Here is a 21,364-nt window from a genome sequence, read left to right on the forward strand (position 1 = left end):
TTGGCATCAGGAGATACAAATGAACCCCTATTCGTGTATCAAGAACAAATAATCTCTTGGAGAAGGCATATAAAGAGATATTTTTCAAAGTCTTCTCGGAATAGCAAAATAAAATTTTTCTGTGCACAAGATTAGCAACAATTTTGTTGTCAAATTGAATTAGTTTGTTGTAAGGAACTGTGTTGGAGCCTGGGATGGTAACAATTATATGTGTGTGTAGAGTTCTGCTTACAAAGGCTGACATTCTGTCTTCCCTGAGCAACTGGGAATGCTACCCCTCTGCCAAAATCACGGTGCTCAGTCTCCCCTGAGCCTATTAGTGATTACAGAGAGGAATAGCAAGCTCTGTCTTTCCACACTCTTTGCAAAATATTATGAACTCCTGGCTCTTTCTAAAAGCAAACCTGCTCTTTCCCACCTGGTCTCATTCTGGCTTTCCTATTATCACCGACATTATCAGTCTATTTGAGACTACATCTTCAAGTGTGTGGGCATAAAGGAAGCTTCCCACAGGCAGCTACATTTGTTTCAGCAGATTTGTATGAAAATGGAGTCGCAATCATAGAAGTGATATATTAGCACTAAACGGTTATATTTCAGCAGATTGCTCAAAAGCAATTACATAGGCCAAAATGAGTTTGTAATAAACTCAGAATGCTATTATTTCCAGGGTACAGTAGTCTTGAGATGAATTTAAAAGAATGCCAGTTTATTTATCTGATTAACTCATTGTGGTCATAGATTAACATAAACAATTGGTCTGATGGCAATCTATTCTACTGAAGCATTCAGTGTCATTAAACAAAGGAGATTTCTCAAATTTAAAGGTTTATTAGTGCAATCTTTGTTCTCTATCTTGATATTCATCAATAGAGCTAACAGTATTAGACAAACTTAATTCAGTTAATTACTTGTTTTTCATTCAAATAATGATTACCCTACAGAGAAACTGTGAGCATAATAACAGTACCCTAAAAGTAGTAAAAATTATTCACAAAGGCTTTATCCTCTCCCATTAATTTGCAATCAAATGTTAAGACAGTCATACTAATCTTTTCAGGTCAGTTTGGATAAGGTAAAATGGTGATATTATAAAAGCGTCTTCAAAACATTCTATTTAGAAGACATGATAATAACTATCTACAGGAGAGAAAACAACAAACTTAAACATCATGCAATTAAGTCAGGGGTTTTCAATGTATGGTTTGCAGAGCAGGAACATTTGGAGTTGAAGACAGCTGAAAACAGGTTACAGTGCACACAATCTGTACATTACATTGTGGAGGAGTAAAAATATTAATATTTCTTCTGGAAGGGAGGAAAGAGGGCATTAAAATCTCATACAAGTTTTAAAAACTTGCCATTCTGACTGCTTCCGTAATTCTGCAAGCTGGTGGAGTCGCTTGAGTGCTTTTTCCTGTTTCTTCTCATCTTTCCATGACTTTGAAGCCACATTTCGAGCAAATTCCCTTTGTTTTAAATCTTTCAATCTCTGTGTGAAAAGAATATAAACAGAAGGGATTAGAGATGTACACAGCTGTAGTGGTTTGGTTCAAAATATCCATTACTTACTTATTTTCCTTCTGTGAGATAAGAATTAGGAGAAAAACAAAGCAGGCACAAAACTTAAAAGAATATAAAGAAGTTTATTAACAGACCTAAAAGAAAAAAAAAAAGAGTAAACCTTCAGAACACTTTCCTCCCTGCACCTTTCTCCCTTCTCCCACTGACCAGGTAAAAAGACAACCCTTGAGATTTTCAGTCAGTTTACCACCTCTATAATAACCTTTCTTCAGTTCACTTAGGGAGAGGAGTCTCTCTTGCTCATGCTATGGAGACATCTCCACAAGAAACTGTTCTATCATGGCTTCAATATCACAGCAAGACAGCCGCCCGGGTTGGTTCTCTGCTCGCATGTGAGAGTCCCTTCTCTCAATTTACAGCTTTCCCCACAACTGCTTTCGAGGGTCCAATCTTTAGCTAATGGGGTTCCATTTTAAGGATGAGCTGTTCAGAAGCAAAGGTTCTCTTCATCTATCTCTGGGAGCATCTTCATCTCCAGGAAGAGAGGTCTTCTCCTTCCCTGGGAGCAAGGGTCCCCATCACTTTCATCTCTCTCTGTTCAAGCTACTTCAGCATTTGCTTATTTCAGCGCAGGTGCTTTTGCTCACAATTGCAGTTTGAACGCTTCGACCCCCCCATGCTTTCATGAAATTACAACGGGTACTCTGATGTATCATAGTCCATCACCACCATAGCTTTACAACAGAATTTCAGCTCCTAGGTTTGAAGCATCTCCTCTTTCTCCTCTCTTGGGGTTTCAGCCCCTCCCTCTTCACTGACTTTGGTGTCTTTATGGTGTTTTCTTCATGTTCCTTCACCTTTCCTCTTCCTCTGACTTGGGAGAGGATTGATGTCTGCAGGCTTCATCTGTTCTGGAAGAATCTTACAGCACCAAAAGGGTTCATCTCACCTGGGCCTTGCAGCTGGAATTCACCTCTCACTGTTGGTCCCATGATCTTTGCTGGGCAGCGGCCTCAGATGAATTTTCGGCCGCACTGGGGGGGAGCCTGGCAGCGCCGTGCTGCCTGCACGGAGCAGGGCTGCGGGGCTGCCCGCACTGAGGGGCTGCGGGTGGAACAGGGCCTCACGGCTCCAGGATGGCTGTCTCCCGGCCTGGCCCCTCTGGGCCGCGCGGGCCCACCAGTTACCCATCCGAAAGCCAGAAGCAAGAGAGCTTTCCTGGGCTTTGTTCGTTCTTAAATGTGGATCACAGAGGCGTGTCAAGCTTCTAAAGTGGCTTTAACAAGTTGCCAATATTCAAACTAGCCAGTTGATTGTTTCTATTGTGTCTAGAGGAAGCTGTAAGCACCTCTTTGCAAAAAATCACTTCTATGGCTGAAGCCCTCTTTACTGAGAACCCAAACTATGCTAAACCATGACAACAGCAGATACAGCTCCTCTTACTCAATTTAGTCACTTTTCATGAGGTTAGTATGTAAACGGAGAGCGAAAATATACTTAAAATACTATAATAGTGAGAAGAGATTGGAAATGCTACTTTTGCTTACAAAAACAACATGATTTGGCCTCTGCTATTTAGCTGATCTATACCTACATATGAATGATAGCTTTTACTTTTTCTTATGAACACACAAATATTCTGTTGTGTACAATTACAGACATAACACTAGAATCCATTTAATGAGGTCAAAATTCTCCTGTTTAATTAATCCTGTTGAAATGTAATCTGCAGGCATATGCTGGAATAAGTCTGAGGTCCTATGTGTAATATATTTTATAGTTCTCTACTTGCACATGTATGCATGTATGTGTGGGGGCTTCTCTGTTGGTTTTGTACCTTTTTAAGGCTGTATTATTTTCTCAAGAGAGAACCACTGTCTGAAATATTTGATCAGGAAACTCTTTTGTAGGTATTTTCACAATTTTTTTATCTCCTCACACATCTATAAATCAGGTAATTTCTGTTGGAGAGAGCAAAATTCTTTGCCTTTATTACATTTTTTTATTGCCTGATTTTGCACTACTGATAACACAAGGAGAGAGAAGGAGAAGATGTAAACCAGAAAATGTCAACAGCATCCTCTGAAAAGACAGTTGTCTCTGAGTTCACTGTACTCTCTAGGAGTCAGCAAGTCATGTCTAACCTTACAATTCCCCATTTCAGATCCATGCTTCCATACTTCATGGCAGAAATGCCTTCCCTCTTCCCCACTCCTCCAGTGCCATGATGTTTGGGGAAAAATGTTTACAAGCTGGGAGGGAGCTCAGTTGTATTCAGTCAGATGCCCAAAATTGAAGCTTTGAGGACCAGAATGGAAACTAAACTGCTGCATTCACTTGCCCCTTGGTCCACCCTGTGCTCATCTGTGTAATTTAGAACTATAGTATCAACACCATGAACTGCTAAATTTTCCATGGAGCAGTTTTTGCAAAGTAGATTTGAAGAAAGGTTTTGATATCCCAGTCACTTTTAAACTGCTGCTCTTCTTTCAATATCTATGCCTACTTGAGTGTCCACCAGCACCTAAAGATCAACATCCCAATCACTGCCATCAACTCATGCTGTTGTTTCACTGTAGCATGGCCAAAAGCTCAATATGTATCAGAAGGATAAATTGAAGGCTGACCAAGCATTGTAACAGCAAATATGCCTTTCTGCAGCTCAGGTATGGGGAGCAGTCTAGCCATGGCACAGACCTGTACACTGGCCAACATGCACCTGGTTCTGAGAAACAGGGCTGGAGGCAAAGAGTCCTCAACTTGTAGAAGTCAAAAAAATTATAAATGCATGAGAGAACTGCTTTCTGGAGAGAGGTCTAGCCTTTGCCAATAGATTAAGACAAAGCAAATAGGTGAAAACCACCATCTAAAGAGATGACAACTTCTTTTTTGTCCATCTAAAATGGAAGAATCCAGTTAGTGGCAATGACATAATATGACAGAAAGGCATGGAAAAACTTGGTGGAAACAGGCCGTAAAAGGTCTTTTCCTTCTGTGATTTCTTTCTGTGAAGAGTGCTGGGAAGCTGTAGCGAGCATCTCTCACTGCTGTCACATCAGCTTCCTTCAAGTATGGGATTTTTTAGAAAGTCAGATAACATCAGTGAGAGAAAATTAATGCTGGGAGACTGAGAGCAGAAGTTTCTTGTTTGCTCTCAGCCATTTGGACCCCAAGACATATGCCTCCGAGCACTGATCTGGAGACAGGGAGAGCTGGGCTGTTCTCAAATCAGCTGCTCAGGGGGTTTAAGAGCTGGCTGTCAGCCACCCTGATGTTTCAATCTCTGTTGGATGAGGATGAGAAAGCCAGAAAGTTGCTCAAGGAACTGGTGCACCACCAACAAGCAAGAAATACCAGGCTGCCTAGTGCCTGATGAAAGTTTAACCATTTCATCAGAACTATCTACAATCTGTCAAATCTGTATGTTTCTCTGTAAAGTTTTTATCAGCTCAAACATCCAGTGCTTCATTGAACTAGATTCTGAAACAGGACAGCTGCAAAGTCGTTTTTAAAGCTCTTAGACTTCAGCTTCTTGGAAAGAAATGGTTGCTCCACCATATGTTTAGCTCTTACCTGTCTCTTTATGTGCCCTCTCTCATTATTCATTTGTTCCTTGCCAGGTCAGTCACATAGCACTCCATTCCCTCAACCTCATTTTCTGCAATTTACAGTAAAATGGATGAATATGTAAGACAATGTTACTTTTGGTTCAAGAAAGAAGCTTTTCAAATAATCTATTAAAGCCAAAGCTGAAAAAGAAATCAGAGAATCTTCCCAGAACAAATCCAAATGTTCTGTTACTTACGTAATATTTACAAGAGTGTAGAGATATTTAAGCTGTAAGGATCCTATTCTCCACAAAAAACCATACGTGGTCTTGAGCCTTATTAACACGTCCAATATGAATAAAGGGCAAAGAAACACATTTGAGAAATGCCCTTTAGGGCAGCTTGCTATGTTTTAGCTGTCACCAAGAGCTGTTCAGCATCACACATAAAGCACTCATGAGGAAAAACAGAAACAGTTTCTACCTGTCAAGGAAACAAAGAACGGTGAGAAACCGAGAACTATGGAGCGCAAAGCAATGCCATTTCACTTCTTTGACAGTTAGAATGATAATCAAAAAAGCAAATGGACCAACACTAAGAATAGGAGTTCTAGCAGTATTTTTTGCTCTCTAATGGCATGCAGCATGTGTCAGAAGAGAGAAGAAAAAGAATTGCAGGTAAGCATAGCAGAGAACTCATCAACTGGAGCTGAAATCCAAGAAATCAAAACCATATACAGTCTGAGGAGAGAAAGGGCTCTCCCTGCACATCCCCTCAGCAAAACAAAACAAAGCTGCACTGCCAGAGCTCTAGTTAGGAATCATAATGAAATTTGTCAGCTATGTTGGATAGATCATGGGACTGCCTGCTGAACCTGCAAAGCCCTGGTTTTCTTCACTAATAACCTGTGCCAGACTTCTGACAGGCACACAGATATTTTCTGCAGGTGGGGTACAAGAGCATGCAATTGAGCAGGTACCTGAATGACAACCCCAAGCTCAGCAGGTGTGCTTGAAAATTAAAGTTGCTTTACACAGCAATTGCATTTTTCATGTAATTAGGTACTTAACTGGGCATCCAAATACAGGCACATATAATAAAATATGATTTATTTAATAGCTTTCTTGTGTTCTGTCCTTCACCTGCTACAAATATAGTTGTCATGGAGTTATATTTCTTTTTGAGACTCATGTTCTATTCTTTCTATATTTTTTGTACATGTGTGTGTGGACATTTCCATTTCTAAAAGTAACCCACCCCTTTTTTATAAATTCTCACAGAGAGTATTAGAAGGCTACAAAATAATATTCATATTCGTGGAAAGATTTACTTGTAGAACCAGGTCTGAGCCCCATTGGCTCTTCCCTCTAAGACTCAGTCAAAAACTGCTGAATCTATGTTTTTTCTCCTGGAACTCTGGTATGAATCACCAGGAGATTTAAATGACTTAATGGAGCTGCATCTTCACTACCTACCTTTTCTAGACCTGAAATAACAGTGGTCAAATACCTGTAATTTAGCAATTTATTCCCATTATTAATGTCTGGGGGTATGTGTTTTGTTCTTTTTTAAATTGTCACTTTATTTGGGCCAGTACTTGCTTTGCACTGACCTATAAGCACCTGAAGAATACTCACTGCTGGCTGCATTTGCAGTACTGAGTTTATTTTCTGTCCAGAGTTATGATCCTGATTTCTATTTTTCCCTAAGCAGGTAAATGCTTATCTGGATTGCTATTCATCTGATCAACTTCAGATGCCCTTCTTCACAACCACTGGAAAGAAATAAGCACTTTAGGGACCTAACCACCTCTTTTTAAAGCAGCTGTCTAAAACAAGAGGGATAAAGTGAAATGTAAAAGTACCTCTTTCTTGTCATTGTGTACAGAGGCTATTAAAGCTGTCTATCTTAGTTATTAAAGGGTGTTCCTCTAAGAAGAAGACACAGCTGACATCCCAGCTCAGGTGCCTTTACACCAACGCACAGAGCATGGGCAACAAACTGGAGCAGCTGGAACCCACTGCGCTCCTGCAAAGTTAGGACCTAATTGCCATCACTGCAACCTGGTTGGAGGAATCAAGCGTTTAGTCAATAGGGCCACCTGAGAAACGGCTCTCTGGGACAAGGGAGCGTAACCAAGCTGGCAAATCTTTAAGAAAGTTTTCCATAGAGCACAAGAGCTCTCAATCCCCTGCTGTAAGAGAAAAGGAGACTGGCATGGCTGAGTTGAGACCTACTGGTCAAATAAAGAGGCAAGAAGGAAATGCAAAGGTAGTGAAAGCAAGGACAGGTATCCTGGGAAGAGTATAGTGATGCTACTCAGTTGTGTAAGGATCGGTCAGGAAGGCCAAGGTACAGCTGGAGCTGGTCTTGGCCAAGGATGAAAAGAATAAGAGGAAGAGCAGGAATGTCAGCCAGAAAATGAAGGTTAAAGAAAGCATACTGCCACATAAAGAAAGCAAATGAGTGGTGAACTGGTAACAACAAATGAGGAGAAGGCTGAGCTATTCAACAACTCTGTTGTCTCATTCTTAACTGGCAAGTCTCTCCGTTTGAGGACCATATGAGTATGGTACTGGGAGACAGCATTACTTCTCCTTCCGAGTATTCTGTCAGGGGCTAAGCCATTATATAGATTTAACAGGGGTTCAAAGTGTTAACTGCTTCAGATTCTGGGAAGAAGAACTGTTGTTGCAAATATACTGAGTAGCAAATCCTCTTCTTGTTCACAGTAGTATAACTGCATTGGTGTAAATAGAAGGCATCTTTGAGAAAAAAAATTCTATGTATTAAGCTAGAAAATGTCATTTAGTATAAATTAATATTTTTTCCCCATTACATTTAGAATATCTTTGTTCTGGAATATCATTCACAACTCAACCTCCAAACTACTCATTATTCCGTAATGCATTCCAGCCCCAGGTAAAAATGTATATACCACATTAGGTATATGTCTTCTGTTATATTAAGAGAGCCTTCTTTAAATTGAAGTCCTTGAACTAATGTGAGTGTTTGAATGCCTGATTTGCTTTAAAGATTTATTTCCACTCAGCAAAAAAGCTCCTTAATTAAGTTCTAACCAAATTCACCATAGAAGGGTTAACTGAGGAAAACAGGAATGTTAATTTCAGTAATTATTCTCTTGCCTGTAACCCTAACATTGGAACCAAACGCATTATTTGTAAAATGATTTCACACTGCAAACCATCAAATGAGAATGATAGTCACTAGAGAACATATTTTAACTTCATGTCTAAAGCTTACAGTATTAGCTTGCTAAGTGGAAGTGAGGAAACAACAATGAAGGAATTTGCCTTTACTATGGTAAATAAAATCCTAAAAATAAATTGGAAAAGCTGTTGTATACAGGAATTAACAATGAGCTATTAATCCAAAAGCTAGCTGATAAATTTTCATTTGTTTTACCCATAAATAGCCTCAGATCACTTTGAAGTGTGTGCAAGTAATTATTTGTCAGAATATTTTATATTATAGTCAGCTGTAACAGTTTCAATATAGGCAGTGGAAGTGAATGAGAAGACAAAAAGAAAATACCCTGGTCTGATTGGATAAGGGAATGAGATGATAGCAGGAGGGAGGAAGACTCAGTCCTCAGACGTGCCCTAGAGAATCCATCTATCAGTTAATGAGATGCTGATCATGGATCTAACCTGAAGTATAAATTACAGATGGCCCTTTGGAGGGCTTGTTTTTTTCCTGTTTAACCAGACCTGCAAATATTCCTGCCAATTAAACTGATTTAATCTATTGCTGGATGAAAGTATCCATTTGTGGATGCCTTCCATTTTAAAAGATCCAATTGTACTTCTCATAAGAATCCCCCAAATAAAGTCAAAACAGATGCATTTGGTGGAGACAGTTTCCATAGGAAAGAGGACAAAACATGCCAGCAACTTTGTGCCAGCAACTCATTCCTGTGGAAGACTGAGCTATTGACCACTCGTTTCTATCAGTTCCAACAAACGTATTGCCATAGGCTCCACCAAGCTGGCTGCATACTGTGTACTTCGATTAGATGTATTTAGTGTCACTTTGGAATACAGAGCAACTTACCCAGAAAAATAACACATTTGAATGATAAAAAACTTGGGGCAGGGTCCATATATTCCCTTCAAGTTCCTATATTACCTTACTTGTCAGGGTGTTGGGCTTTCTTAGATCAAAACCATCATCTCATATATTGTATTTCTTTTTCCTTCTCATTTAAGCAGCTAAAAGAAAAGAAACGGATGTTACAGATCTTGTGCAGACTAGCTCTTTTCAAAACTTTCAGTACTTGTAATCTTGTTTTAAAAGTATTTAAGATTTTCCACGTTTTTAAAGCCTGTCTCACCACTTTGTTTTTATTTGTTCTAACTGTAGCAGGCAGAATACAAAATCACCTACATTTTAGTGAAAAGAGAGAGAGTCTAAATTATCCTAGAATTCTACAGGTGAGTCCAAAACCTGGCCTCAAACTTTCTTCAATGCAGTCAGCATACTTTCAGAGTAACAAAAATGACAGTGGAAATGTCCATACATGGATTTTAAATAGCACTTTTCATAGACAGATCTCCGATTTCTTATGAAACTTCAGCTTTACCCTGATATCATTTTACAAATAAATAAATGAAGGCATAGAGAGATGGAGTGAATTCTGGAAAGAGCAGGGAGGAGGCTGAATCAACATTTACAGGTATATGCTTAATTATCACCTCTAAATCTTTGTACACCCACTGAAAAAAGATGTCAGACACCTGAATTAAACCTAATTTTGATTTAGCTGTATAGTAGGTTGATTGTTGATAACTATGGTAATGCTGAGGGAACAACAATAGAGCATAAAGGATTAACCTCTTCCAAATTATTGTACTATGTTTATAGTTTACATAGAGGAAAGTGGACTCAGCCACTGAACAGTAAATCTGAAGTGCTCTACAAGAGAACAAGTCCAAAAAGAGACATTTTAATACGTACTTGAGATAAATGTAACCTTGCTTATAGTTACCAGTCACTGAACCTTAGGTGAAAAGTTACTAACTGGGCAAATCTATGTCAAGGACATAAAAGGGAGTTATAAGCAGAAGCCTCATCAAATATATGAAGGATCATAAAATATTGCTTTTTTTAATAGGATGTAATAGCTATCCATACAAAATATTTTAGGTTGTGGCTTTCTTTCTTTCCCTTTGTATTTTTTTCCCGTGGTGGCACTTTTTTTTTTTTTTAATCAGTCAAAACCAAAATATTCTTTTTCTTGTATTAGCTCAAAGTAGACTGAGCTCTTCTGGAGTAGAATGGTTAAAGGTAACCAGGAATATAGCAGCAATTCTATTACAAAATGCCTGCTCAGAGTAAAAGAGCTTTAATAAATGACATTTCCTTGCAGTTCTGCTCAATCAGAAAAGACCACAAAGGAATTTTGTAATCATCCAATCAAAACTTTCCATTAACACAAGACAGGGGACATCCAGATAAATTGATGAATTCAAGTTACTTTGACAAGAGCTATTTAATATAATCCATATTAAATTAAATTAATTACATTGTAATTCTTCAACACTTTATGGAAACCAGTATCAGCCACGCTGGTATTTTCCCTGGCAGTAATGTCAGAATGACAGATTTTCTTATTTATCCTTCTTAAATCCTACTATGGCATCATCTAACTTGATGCTTTTTCCTCTAGTGCTCTGAGACCCATTAAAAATCAACATTAATTATTAGGAGAGTTCATGGCCTGAACCAGCTGAGACTGGTTTATCCCTATATTTAGAAAGAGATTTAATATTTATGTCTAGAATATGTCCTTCTTAAGTACTGGTACAGTGGTACTTCACAATCATCCTAAACATCGTGGATGTGACTAAGTCATCTGTCTTTGTTCCAAGTATAGAACAGAAATCTGTATTGAATAGTCCTTTTTATATCACTACTAACAAGTAAATAATTTCAATTTGGACCAGAAGATACTTTATGTTCTCAATATATTTTCAGAAACTTTCTTGCCCTCACGTCTGATGGCTACAGATTTTTCTTTTGCCCTTTTTACTTCCTCCATCACTTCTTTTCCAGTTTGTACACTTGTGATTTATAGTATTTACCATCCATTTTTCCTCTCTCTCTGTTGTTATAAATTTAAGACAGAGAGAATTGACTTTCCTTCTAAATGAGATTAGCTGTTTATAACCTATTTGGTCTTTTTCGGTTCTGGGATTTGGGTTCTTAAGCCATCTGCCAAGTGCTCATTGAAATTTCTTTGTTCTCTCTCATGTCTTTCCATTTGTTTTCCTCCTCCCAGCCCATTTGACAAGCTCATTCACCTTTATGAAGCTAGGTTCCTAACAGAAGTGTATGTTGCAGTTAGTTATTTATACAGATATATGCAAATATTTTATTTGCATTTGCTAAATACAGTTGCTTCTCTTTTTTTATTTCCTGTATGTCTGTGTTGATCATCATAATGCTAATAACATATAGATTAAAGATCAGCTTTAATGCATATGTTATTACTTTTAGAGACCCATAATATAGATGAAATTTATTTGTGCTATTCTTGTCATAAGGGAGGCCCACAGAGGCAGCACATTCAGATGGAAGATCTGTTAATTTTAATTTCTTCATGCATGGGATTGGAGTAGCAGTTTATGTTCCAGTCTCTGGTTTATTTACAGAAAAATATGAACAGGTGTTCTTTTTTCTTTTCTTTTCTTTTTTTTTTTTTTTTTATAATTGACTCTTGCAAACGCCTGGTTTAGCCTTTGATTATCAGAGACAATCTTCTGAGAACACAGCTCAGTACATTGCACTGATTTTTAAAAAGGTTATTTTCATTATATTTTTTAGTTTATTTAATTATTTTCCAAATTTGCTTCACCTTATTATTATGTGTTTTCTCCTTTGATGTTAGTGTCCTTTCTGCCCTCTACTTGGCTTATCCAGCTCTCCTCCCAGTTAAGCAGAATTTCCTTCTGAAATACCAAATGCAATAAGGTGCTTCCTAAGCAAATTCAGTGTGTCATGCAAAAAGATGACCAAACTGTGAAGACTGAAAAGTGTCCTAATTTTCCAGTTTATAAAGGCAAAGATATTTTGATCCTATCTAGCTCCCTTTTTACTGCCATATGCTTTAAATACTATTTATTTGCAACTTGTGATTTGTATTTGGTCCCCTTTAACTTGCTGGTACGCAACATGTCACTGAGCTGAATCTTGACACACTTCAACTGAGATGTCATAATTTAAAATTTTTAATAGTATTCTAGAAACTGCTCCCTGAAAAGAGAGTAGAAATGGACATGATGTATGTTTATAACAACAATCCTGTACTACTTTTCTCACCCACTTATAAGTTCTGGAGTTACGGGAGGTGACATTTAATGTTATCCTCTTAGCCATGCTCCCAATGATGTCTGTTTGTATTCACTCTTATATCAAATGATGCTATAAACACACATCTAGTTTTTCATGTAGACATGAGCATGTTTAATATTCTAAAGATGATCTATCACTCACTGTTTCTGAAATACTTTGTCACTTCTCAAATTCTTTCCTGTCACTTGACACAAAGAACCTTTTAAGCAAGCTTTACAACTCCCTCCCAGGCAATTGTAATTCCTGTAAAATTTGAAGTTGCTCTTTTATTTATACCACAGTTTTTTATTCCTGTAATTCATACTTTTCTACACCCCTGCATTTTAATTATTTCTTGCAAAAAAAGAGAAATACCATAAGTATATGTACTGAAAGGGAAAAAGAAGCCTCTTAAAATTCGCATCAACACAGATATAATATGGTGATGGTGGTTTCTCATTCTTTAGACTAGGTGAGTTAAAACAGTACTGGAAACTATTCTGGAGACAAGGAGAAGTAGGGCAGCTGGATTAAACGTTATAATTTTAATTTCTGAAAAAAAAATATGGATTGTTTTTCCACGTATCATAGGTTTAGGTTTTAGAGAAACCTTTTGCAACAGTAAAAAGAATTATGTAAGGAAAAAATTTGTTCATTTCTCCGAAATAATGACATTTCTGTAACAATTGCTGTATATTTCTGATGCACTCCATGTCTTGATATGTTAGGCTATGACTTGTTGTTTGGCATGTGTACTGTTCCAATTCATTATTATTTTCAAACTGAAAGCCAGAATCTTAATTCTTTTTCCCATTTTTTTTTTAACCAAGCAAATTGACATTATGGTGCACTAAGTTTCAAACTGGGAAGGAAATCAAAATCTGACACAAGCTATTAAGATCCATGATTCTGTCAATGAATTGAATACTCAGACTCAAATTATATAAAAGTAACACAAAACTCAGAAAAGATGGTCATTATGGGCTGATGAGAAGAATTAATGTTGCTTTGAAGTAAAGATGAGATTAATCTGAATAGTCTGGATTCCTTTTGAAAGGTGAAAATTACATTGTAACTTTTAGGTAATATTTTTGTATGCAAATATTGGTAACAATCACAGAATATTCTGAGCTGGATGCTTGGGTCCAAATCCTGACCCTGCACAGGACACCCCAAGTCTCACACCATGTGCCTGAGAGCATTGTCCAAATACTTCTTGAACTCTCAGGCTTGGTGCTGTAACCACTTGCCTGGGGAAATTGTTACTTACAAACTGCATTGGTTTACCCCTAAACATGATATCACTTTACCCTATAGTTTCTTAGTTAATTATGGTTTGATATTCACACAATCCAGGCTAAGACTGGAGATCCAGGGCAGGTTCAGAACACAAGCCATACATTGTTTTTCTTCTGCCAGGTATGATTTAATACCCTGTTGAATACCACAGATCCTAAATGGAAAGTGTAAGCACACATCAATGGATTGTGACTTTTCAACGTAAGAATTTAGGTGTCTGTTGTGAAGGAAGCAGGACTTGGAATCCATCAATATGCTAAGGGCTGAAAACAAGCCAAGAAATGCTAACTATAAGCATAAAGTATGTCACAGGGTTCCACGGGGTGACTGTCAATCCCTCTATACTTACACACTAGTTAAAAGACTAGAATTTCTCCTGTGCCGAAAACTTTGATATCTGGGATTTCTTTGTTTTTTAGTCTTAGTGGGAGAATAAAATTTGGAAAATTTATTTAAAAAGTAAAAGTATCAAGTGGCTTGATGTTAACACATCTAAGTAGCAATGCAACATAATGCCTTAAAGTTGCAATTTTTATAATTCCTGTATCTCAAGAATGCAAAAAAAAAAAAAAAAGTTGGGGTTATGTTATAATTAATACTATGAAAGTATTATTACATGCCTTACAAGAAATTTTGAAATGTATTTTTCTAAAGTAACACTGCTGAAGCAAAGTATGTCAATCTTTATGAACCATTTCAAATTGATTGAAACTAAATGATGTCAAATTTCTGTAGTAAATATAGTTTTGATCTTCTCACATTCCTGAGTAATCATTCCACTCTAAAAACATTTCCTGAAAAATTAGTATTTAGGGTTTTTCATTTTGGTTTGGTTTTGGTTTGGGTTTTTTTTCAAGAAATATGTGGTTTTTTACTGTCCCATCACCTGCATTGGTATGTTTGTTTGGTATTCACATGCATGTCACCTACATTTCTCTATTCCCTTGAAATCTAATCTGAGAAGATTAAAGAGCTCTTGTATTTATAATGGCTTCTGATGAAGTCTAATTATTATAAAATTGTAAAAAATGTGAAATGATAATCCATCTGGGTTACCTCCTTTCTTTTTCCCTTAGAGATCTATTAAAAGATGTTAATTAATGCATTTAACTAAGCAAGGATAATAAATGACTCATCTCACCATTTTTATTGCTGTCTTGGTGATGCACAGATATGTTTCTGTTTTGCTTTTAAATATTTGTTTACGCTAGGAATGCCCCTTAAAGATGTACAAGACACATTGTAAGGTTCCTTGAATACAAACATAGCTGATTAGCATGACTTAAAGCTCCACAGGAATCAATTGTGCAGATACATTCTTGCATATTAATTACTGCTTGGAAGGTGCAGACATTTAAAAATGAACAGAACTATAATAGATGCAGATTCTAGACAGATGTTTATATTGCGAGATATACTTTGTGGATGTCAATGGAATTAAAAGAATTATCCTTTTTTCAGGTGAGGGAAAGTTATGAGCAAGTTCAAAACTTATGCAGAAACCAAGAGAAATGTAATTTTTTCTGTGAACATTTAATATTTTGCTAGCACAGCTAATTGCTATATTCCTAAAAAACTGATTATGGCACAGGACTGCCTCAGGAAGATAGGTACAGATGTGTCATATCCTGTGGAAAAGGTTCCTTAATCTGTCTGAATAATACCTTATTCTAAAAGTCATTCCACAAATATGAGTTCAAGTACTTGTGAAGACACAGTCATTAAAGCCAATCATATCACTTTGCCCCCCTCACCTCACTGTTTGTAGATACTGTAGAGCCTGATCTTAAAATGACAAATCTACTGATTTAACACAAAACCCCCAACCAACCATGCAAAGTAAGTGGCCTATACTCAATATTATGTAATGTTTGCCAGTCTCCTGAAGCTGGCACAGGAAATAGAATGTATGTCTGCATTCAATCTTGCCCAGTTCTTGCTAGTTCATCATGAACAGACAGTTTTGCATGACTGGTAACATTTTGCAGAGGAGCAGGTAGAAAATATGCTGTTTATTCTGCTTCTTCTGTCCTAATATCTGGTATTTAAAAAATGAAAAAGAGCTCTGAATACAGAGATGTTAAAAAGGACAACAGCACCCAATATAATTTATCTTATTTATTAAAAAACACAGGCACAACTCCAGCCTGGCTGCCCTAAAGGTTAATAGGGAATAATAATCTAAACATAAATATTTAGGTTCTACATGCCTATCTCATTTAATTAAGTAATATTGTATGTTCTGCATGTATTAGCATTTCAGAACTCAGAACCAAAAAGGAATATGTTGATTTTGATAAGGCTTTTATGCACTAGGAAAAAGAAGTATGACTGTCTCAAACCCATTTTTTTAATTTGAAAGAAATGTTTCAGAAAATCTTTTGTTTCAATTTTTTTTTTTGTTTCAGTTATCATTGCCATGTTAAACAGTTGTAACAGAATGTTTCAATTAATTTAGTTTGGGATCTTCTTCTTTCTCTATATTTTAAACAGAAGCAAAGTTTGAAGCAATGGGAAATTATTTGAACCAGAGATGTTGAGTTTCCACCCGATTAACTGCACCTTTTGTCTAAATAGAATTGAAGAAGAATGTATTTCTTCATTCTCTGAGTGAAGAATTATTATACAAAATTAAAACCTAAATTGATATTTTGAGGTGGAATTTCATTTTTTTTTGTGGTTTGGCATAATCTTTTTGGTTTTGTTTTGGTTTTGTTTTTGTAATCCTTACAATTCCTTGCTTATTTTAATAAACCATCCATTACACTGCATCAACCATTCCTCCTGCTAGGAAAATAACTTTTAAAACTTTAGTAATTAAAAAGTGTACCATCTGAGAAGAACAGAAAGAACAATGACACAGGCATTAATGAAAAGCACTTCCTCTAACTGACATTCTGGTTATTGCTATGTCTTAAATGCCAAAATCTGATAGTACAGTTTTGTAATTCCTTATATAATGAAATGCTTAAGAAATATTCTACAGTCATTGGACCATCATTAACAACTATGAAATTAGATGTCCCATGGGTTTTTTCCCAATTTAAAGAGGGTTAAATTGCTAATTTACATGTTAATTAGCATTCATTCTAAAGAACACCAAATGTAATTCCATAGCATCTAGCATTTAACAATTTAGCTTATCAAGACATTAAATTCAAAAGAAGCTCTGCATTATTTGCAAGATTTTTTTTTTTTTAAAAGGGCTAATGATGAAAGGAATCTCATTATTCTAAGTAACATGCAATTTAAAAAAGGATGAATGCTGCCAATTTATTTACTTTATCACTGAGTAATAAGAAAGCAGCAAAGCACTGGCAGGGCAGCAGGCTTAACAGCTCTTTATAAAGTTCACTGATCTGCACAGACTGGTAAGTTTAAAATAAAGAATTGTTTCTGGTGACATTTCTTTGGAATGTGTTGCCTCTAGTCGCTCCTAATCACTGGAGTGTGCTCAGTGGTATTTGGTAATGCTGCTTCTGCTGCTGCAGAGCTACTGTGGTACATGCACTTGTTCTGGCGTGCAGCTGAAGCATCTCTGTGTAGCAGACCTATAAATACAAGCCTCCTCTCATAACATTTAAGAAAATATTGCATGATATTATAAAGCAAGCATTCACTTTAAAAAAAATTCAAACTGGCAAAATAAATGTTCTTAGTACAGTGAAGCCACAGAATTATCATGTTGTTTATGTCCTGCTATGGGCATATGTTGTACACTATTCTTTTGTTTAAATGCTGATGTCATTCTATTTTGCTTTATGTTACCCTTACTTACATTAGTTTCTGTGATGTGACACAACCTGATTGTCCATTCCCCTGAACTGCCACTTCAGCATTTCAAAACTGCTGGATTGCAGGTGCTCTGAAGCACAGCAGCTGTGATGCAAACATGTTTTTTGAAAGGCAGGATTTCTTTATGTCTAAATAACAGAAAGAAACATTCAGGACAAGAAAATTTTGGTCTTATATTATCTAGCAGTAGTAAAAGATGAAAATGTATGTGAAAACAGCATTATACATTCAATTATTTGCTTTTTTCCAGATTCCAGCCATTTTTTTATGTTGTGTAAATCCTTTGTATTATTTTCAATACAAAACTGTTTGCCAATACAATATCTATGGCCCTCTCTTTAACAGAATTAGAGTTGTGAAATGTGGCCTATTCACTCAATTCCTCAGCTCTAAATGCAATAACTTAGACATGGGTGGCTGTAAGTGGCTGACATTAAGTTTCCTACTGTGCTTTATTCTGGTATTTCTCCACATTTATGGATAAGTTCTCCTGGTCCTTTGTCTTGTAACTCCTTCTTCTCCCTTGTCTTCTAATTTCTGAGTGATACTTGCATACCTTTCTGTTCTTGCAGTTTCTGTCCACACCTATTTCCATAATTGCTTCCCAAACCCACTTGTTCTTCTGTTTCCCCCTCATTTCACATCATCCGTTCTTTTGCACGCAGCAGCTTCATCCCTTGCACAAAACTGTTTAAATTCTAAAGTACAATCCATCTTCAGTACTGAGTCAGGGATTTTTCCTCAGTGAAAATAACATGCAACCTCAGATTAAAGATCATTAGAGGGCAGATACATAAAAGTATCAGATTGGGGTGTCCCACCAGTATTGATTCTGAAGCCTTCTCACTTCTTTATTCTTGACTTTGCAAATATTATGTATTTTTACTGTCATTTACTAAGGCTTGTGATCCATAAAGAAAATTTCAGCCCAATAAATAAGAGCAATAGAAAGTTTGTTCTTAAAATACAAAGTGTTTGTATATAATTATTCAATTATAAGCATCATAATCAGTTCTGTATCTAACAATCCAGTACCACGGGGTAATATAGTTTGTAATCAAAACTAATTTAGAAACCAAAATGATGAATGAAAGAAGTTCATTCACATGAACAAATCCTGAAAGAGTGAGAAAAACTTTTAATTATGGAAAAGACAGTGTGCAAAAAGCGTAACTATTCAGCAAGAAATTATCAAAAACTTGCTCTTCAGGAACAGCTACAGTCAGAGTGGAACTAATTTTTGGAAGTATGAACAAGAACGTGCACTAAAAAATCAATGTATGACGAACAGCTAAGAAAGTGTTAAGATATAACAGAAATAAGAGAATGTAATAAATGCCATAGGCATAAGCAGCAACAAGAAAATCACTGGTTTCACAATGAGCAAGAGAACAGTGTGTCTTTAAGGCAAAAATACGCCGAAATGATAGGGTAGACTATAGAAATGAATTCTTTGCTTTTAGCTTTGGTGTTCGTATAAAAAGAAACTAGAGTAGATTAGAAATGTAAAGAGTATATTGTTTCCAAGGGAAGAGAAAGATGTGCTTAAAAGAATAGAGCAGAGAAAATTGAATTGTTATATGTATTGTAGAATAATGAATAAATAAAATAACAGTTGAGAATTCCTCAGCATCAATACCCCCAAATACAAAAGAAAAAAAATGTTGCAAAGAAGCAGAAGTGTCTCACAAATTTAATATGGGAAGAGGTGATAATTCTAAATAATTGTATGCTGGAGATAGTTAAATATAAACTGGTAATAAATTTGTCTAAAGTTAGAAATAAGCAGGCATTTCACTGAAATTAAAGAATACTTTATGGAAAAAAATCTGTGAAACTGTTGACTATATTGAATCATAATATCAATATTCTGATGTATGTGTCAAAAGCATCCAATCTGACTAAAGATATTTATGGTAAATATTCTGGAGATGGAAATATAAAGAAAATAAACATATGAGTATCCTTCATTTTATGCATTCAAATATTTTAATTTATTTTTGGGAAGCTGCTTATAGGCATACCTCTTAGAAAGTTCAAAATTGTTTTCAGGACTGGGCCTAGTTTTAAACCCTCTAAATTGCACACATATAACAATTCATGCATTTGATAGTTGCTTCTGAGCATAGTAATCCATTGGTAGTTAAAGAGGGCAGTAACCACCACATATACAAAATTCCTGTATCATTTCAAGCCACTTATAAACCAGCTCTTTGAGGGAATCTAATATCATGTTACTGCTTCTCTTGCTTGACTCCTTTTCTTTAATCTTACTAGGGATGTGAGAAATGTCAAAGTTTTCTTACAAGTATGCATTTATTTCTTGACAACCATCAAACCAAGGTGATTTTTGTGAGTTACAGGAGTAGAATGCTGGTGACTGCAGACGGCAACCCTTGCTAACTGAGAGCAAGAAATTATGAGGTCTTTTACCTTTCAGGTTGTTTCCTGAGGAGGCCACAGGGTACAGACCCCATGTGCAAAACTTGGCCCTACAAAAGCAGGGCCAGTGTCCTGCTTTAAAGGACCAGCTTTTTAAAGGCCAATATCTGATGCACAGGTACAGGAGCAGGGGCCACAGGGAAGGACCTCAGCCCTGTCCACATGGGAGCGCCAGAGGAATGGGGGGTCCACCTAATTTTCAAAGGGAAAAAGCAGAGACTACACAAGCACACACAGTAGCGAGCCTTCATGCTGGTGTAGTCCTGTCTGTGATTAGTGTGTTCTTACAGCTAAATACACGTTACTTTGTCCATAAGAAGATTTCTTAGTATGTTTGCCTAATTTCCCAGATCCTAAGGTGAAATTCCTCAGATATTGCCAAACTAGTTTTCTTTCCTCCAAATGAAAATTGTTTGAATAATAGAGATTTACTTTAGAGCCAAAAGATGTGACTTACTTTTCCCTCCAATAAACATGGAGATGCTGGAAAAAACACCCTCAAGATGAACTAACAAGATCTCAGCATTTACACTTATTCCTGGAGCTTTCTCTGAGTTAACTTATCAGTGCATTTTCTGGGTGGTAGCAGCAATGCTAGCTAAAATGTAAGCATATTTTCTAGCTTTGATGTTTAACAGGAGCTAAATCTCTGCCTGAATTAGAGCTTAAATCCACAAGCACCATAAAGGCTTAACAGTAAGTGGCAACAGCTGTACACACTAAATCAGACTCTCATGCCAAAAATATAACCAAATGCTAGTATGCATGGATATAAATACTGAAATACAGGTATGTGCATGTAAAATAGAGTAGAATGAAAGTTCTGTTTGCTTACTTAGTACTGCCTACTTCAAAGACACTAAAATTTATGTTCTGGGGTGCTTTTTATAGGTTTTTGTTTGTTTGTGGTTTTTTTTGTCTTATGAGAGAATGTGATGCATATAACTGTATTGTTAAATTCTGACAACAAAACTAGAGACTTGCTTTGTCATCAGAAACCCCAAGATGGCAATACAGTCTTGTTTTCCTTTGCTGCTTATTTCTATTATTATTATTATCATCACAATTATTATATTGCAGTACATGGAACAGATTTGTGATTTTCTCATTTGCTGACATCTAAAAACCTTGCTGATTGCTAAGGATTATTTATACAAAATACTGAAAGCTCCAACTACTTTGATGTTAACTGAATGGATGAACACTGTGCATGACCTGGAGTTATTAAAATATTCCATTTAATAATGTCAATTAAATAGACATCTCTGTTCAAGTTTGGCTTCATTTTAAAGATGCACACAACATGGGTTAAAAGAACTGCTCTTATATGTTATTTTCAGCTTAGCCTACTTCCACATATATTACATTTTCAGATAGCAGCCTGTCTTGGTTATCTGTATCCT

At 36.4% G+C, this 21,364-nt stretch overlaps 1 protein-coding gene across 4 annotated transcripts in view; it reads right to left on the bottom strand.

Moving 5' to 3' along the window:
- Nucleotides 1–21,364, bottom strand: part of ZNF804B (zinc finger protein 804B) — a 247,183-nt gene that overhangs the window by 21,143 nt on the left and 204,676 nt on the right. For all 4 annotated transcript variants that reach the window (XR_004240899.1, XM_032112914.1, XM_032112900.1 and 1 more), the window contains exon 3: nucleotides 1,362–1,492. Coding sequence is in view for 3 of the 4 variants with exons in the window: in XM_032112914.1 (XP_031968805.1) it covers nucleotides 1,362–1,492 (131 nt within the window). In the remaining variant the exon portion in view is untranslated. The remainder of the gene's footprint in view (nucleotides 1–1,361; nucleotides 1,493–21,364) is intronic.

This window comes from Corvus moneduloides, chromosome 1 (genome assembly GCF_009650955.1).
Source record: "Corvus moneduloides isolate bCorMon1 chromosome 1, bCorMon1.pri, whole genome shotgun sequence".
Classification (NCBI taxonomy): domain Eukaryota; kingdom Metazoa; phylum Chordata; class Aves; order Passeriformes; family Corvidae; genus Corvus; species Corvus moneduloides.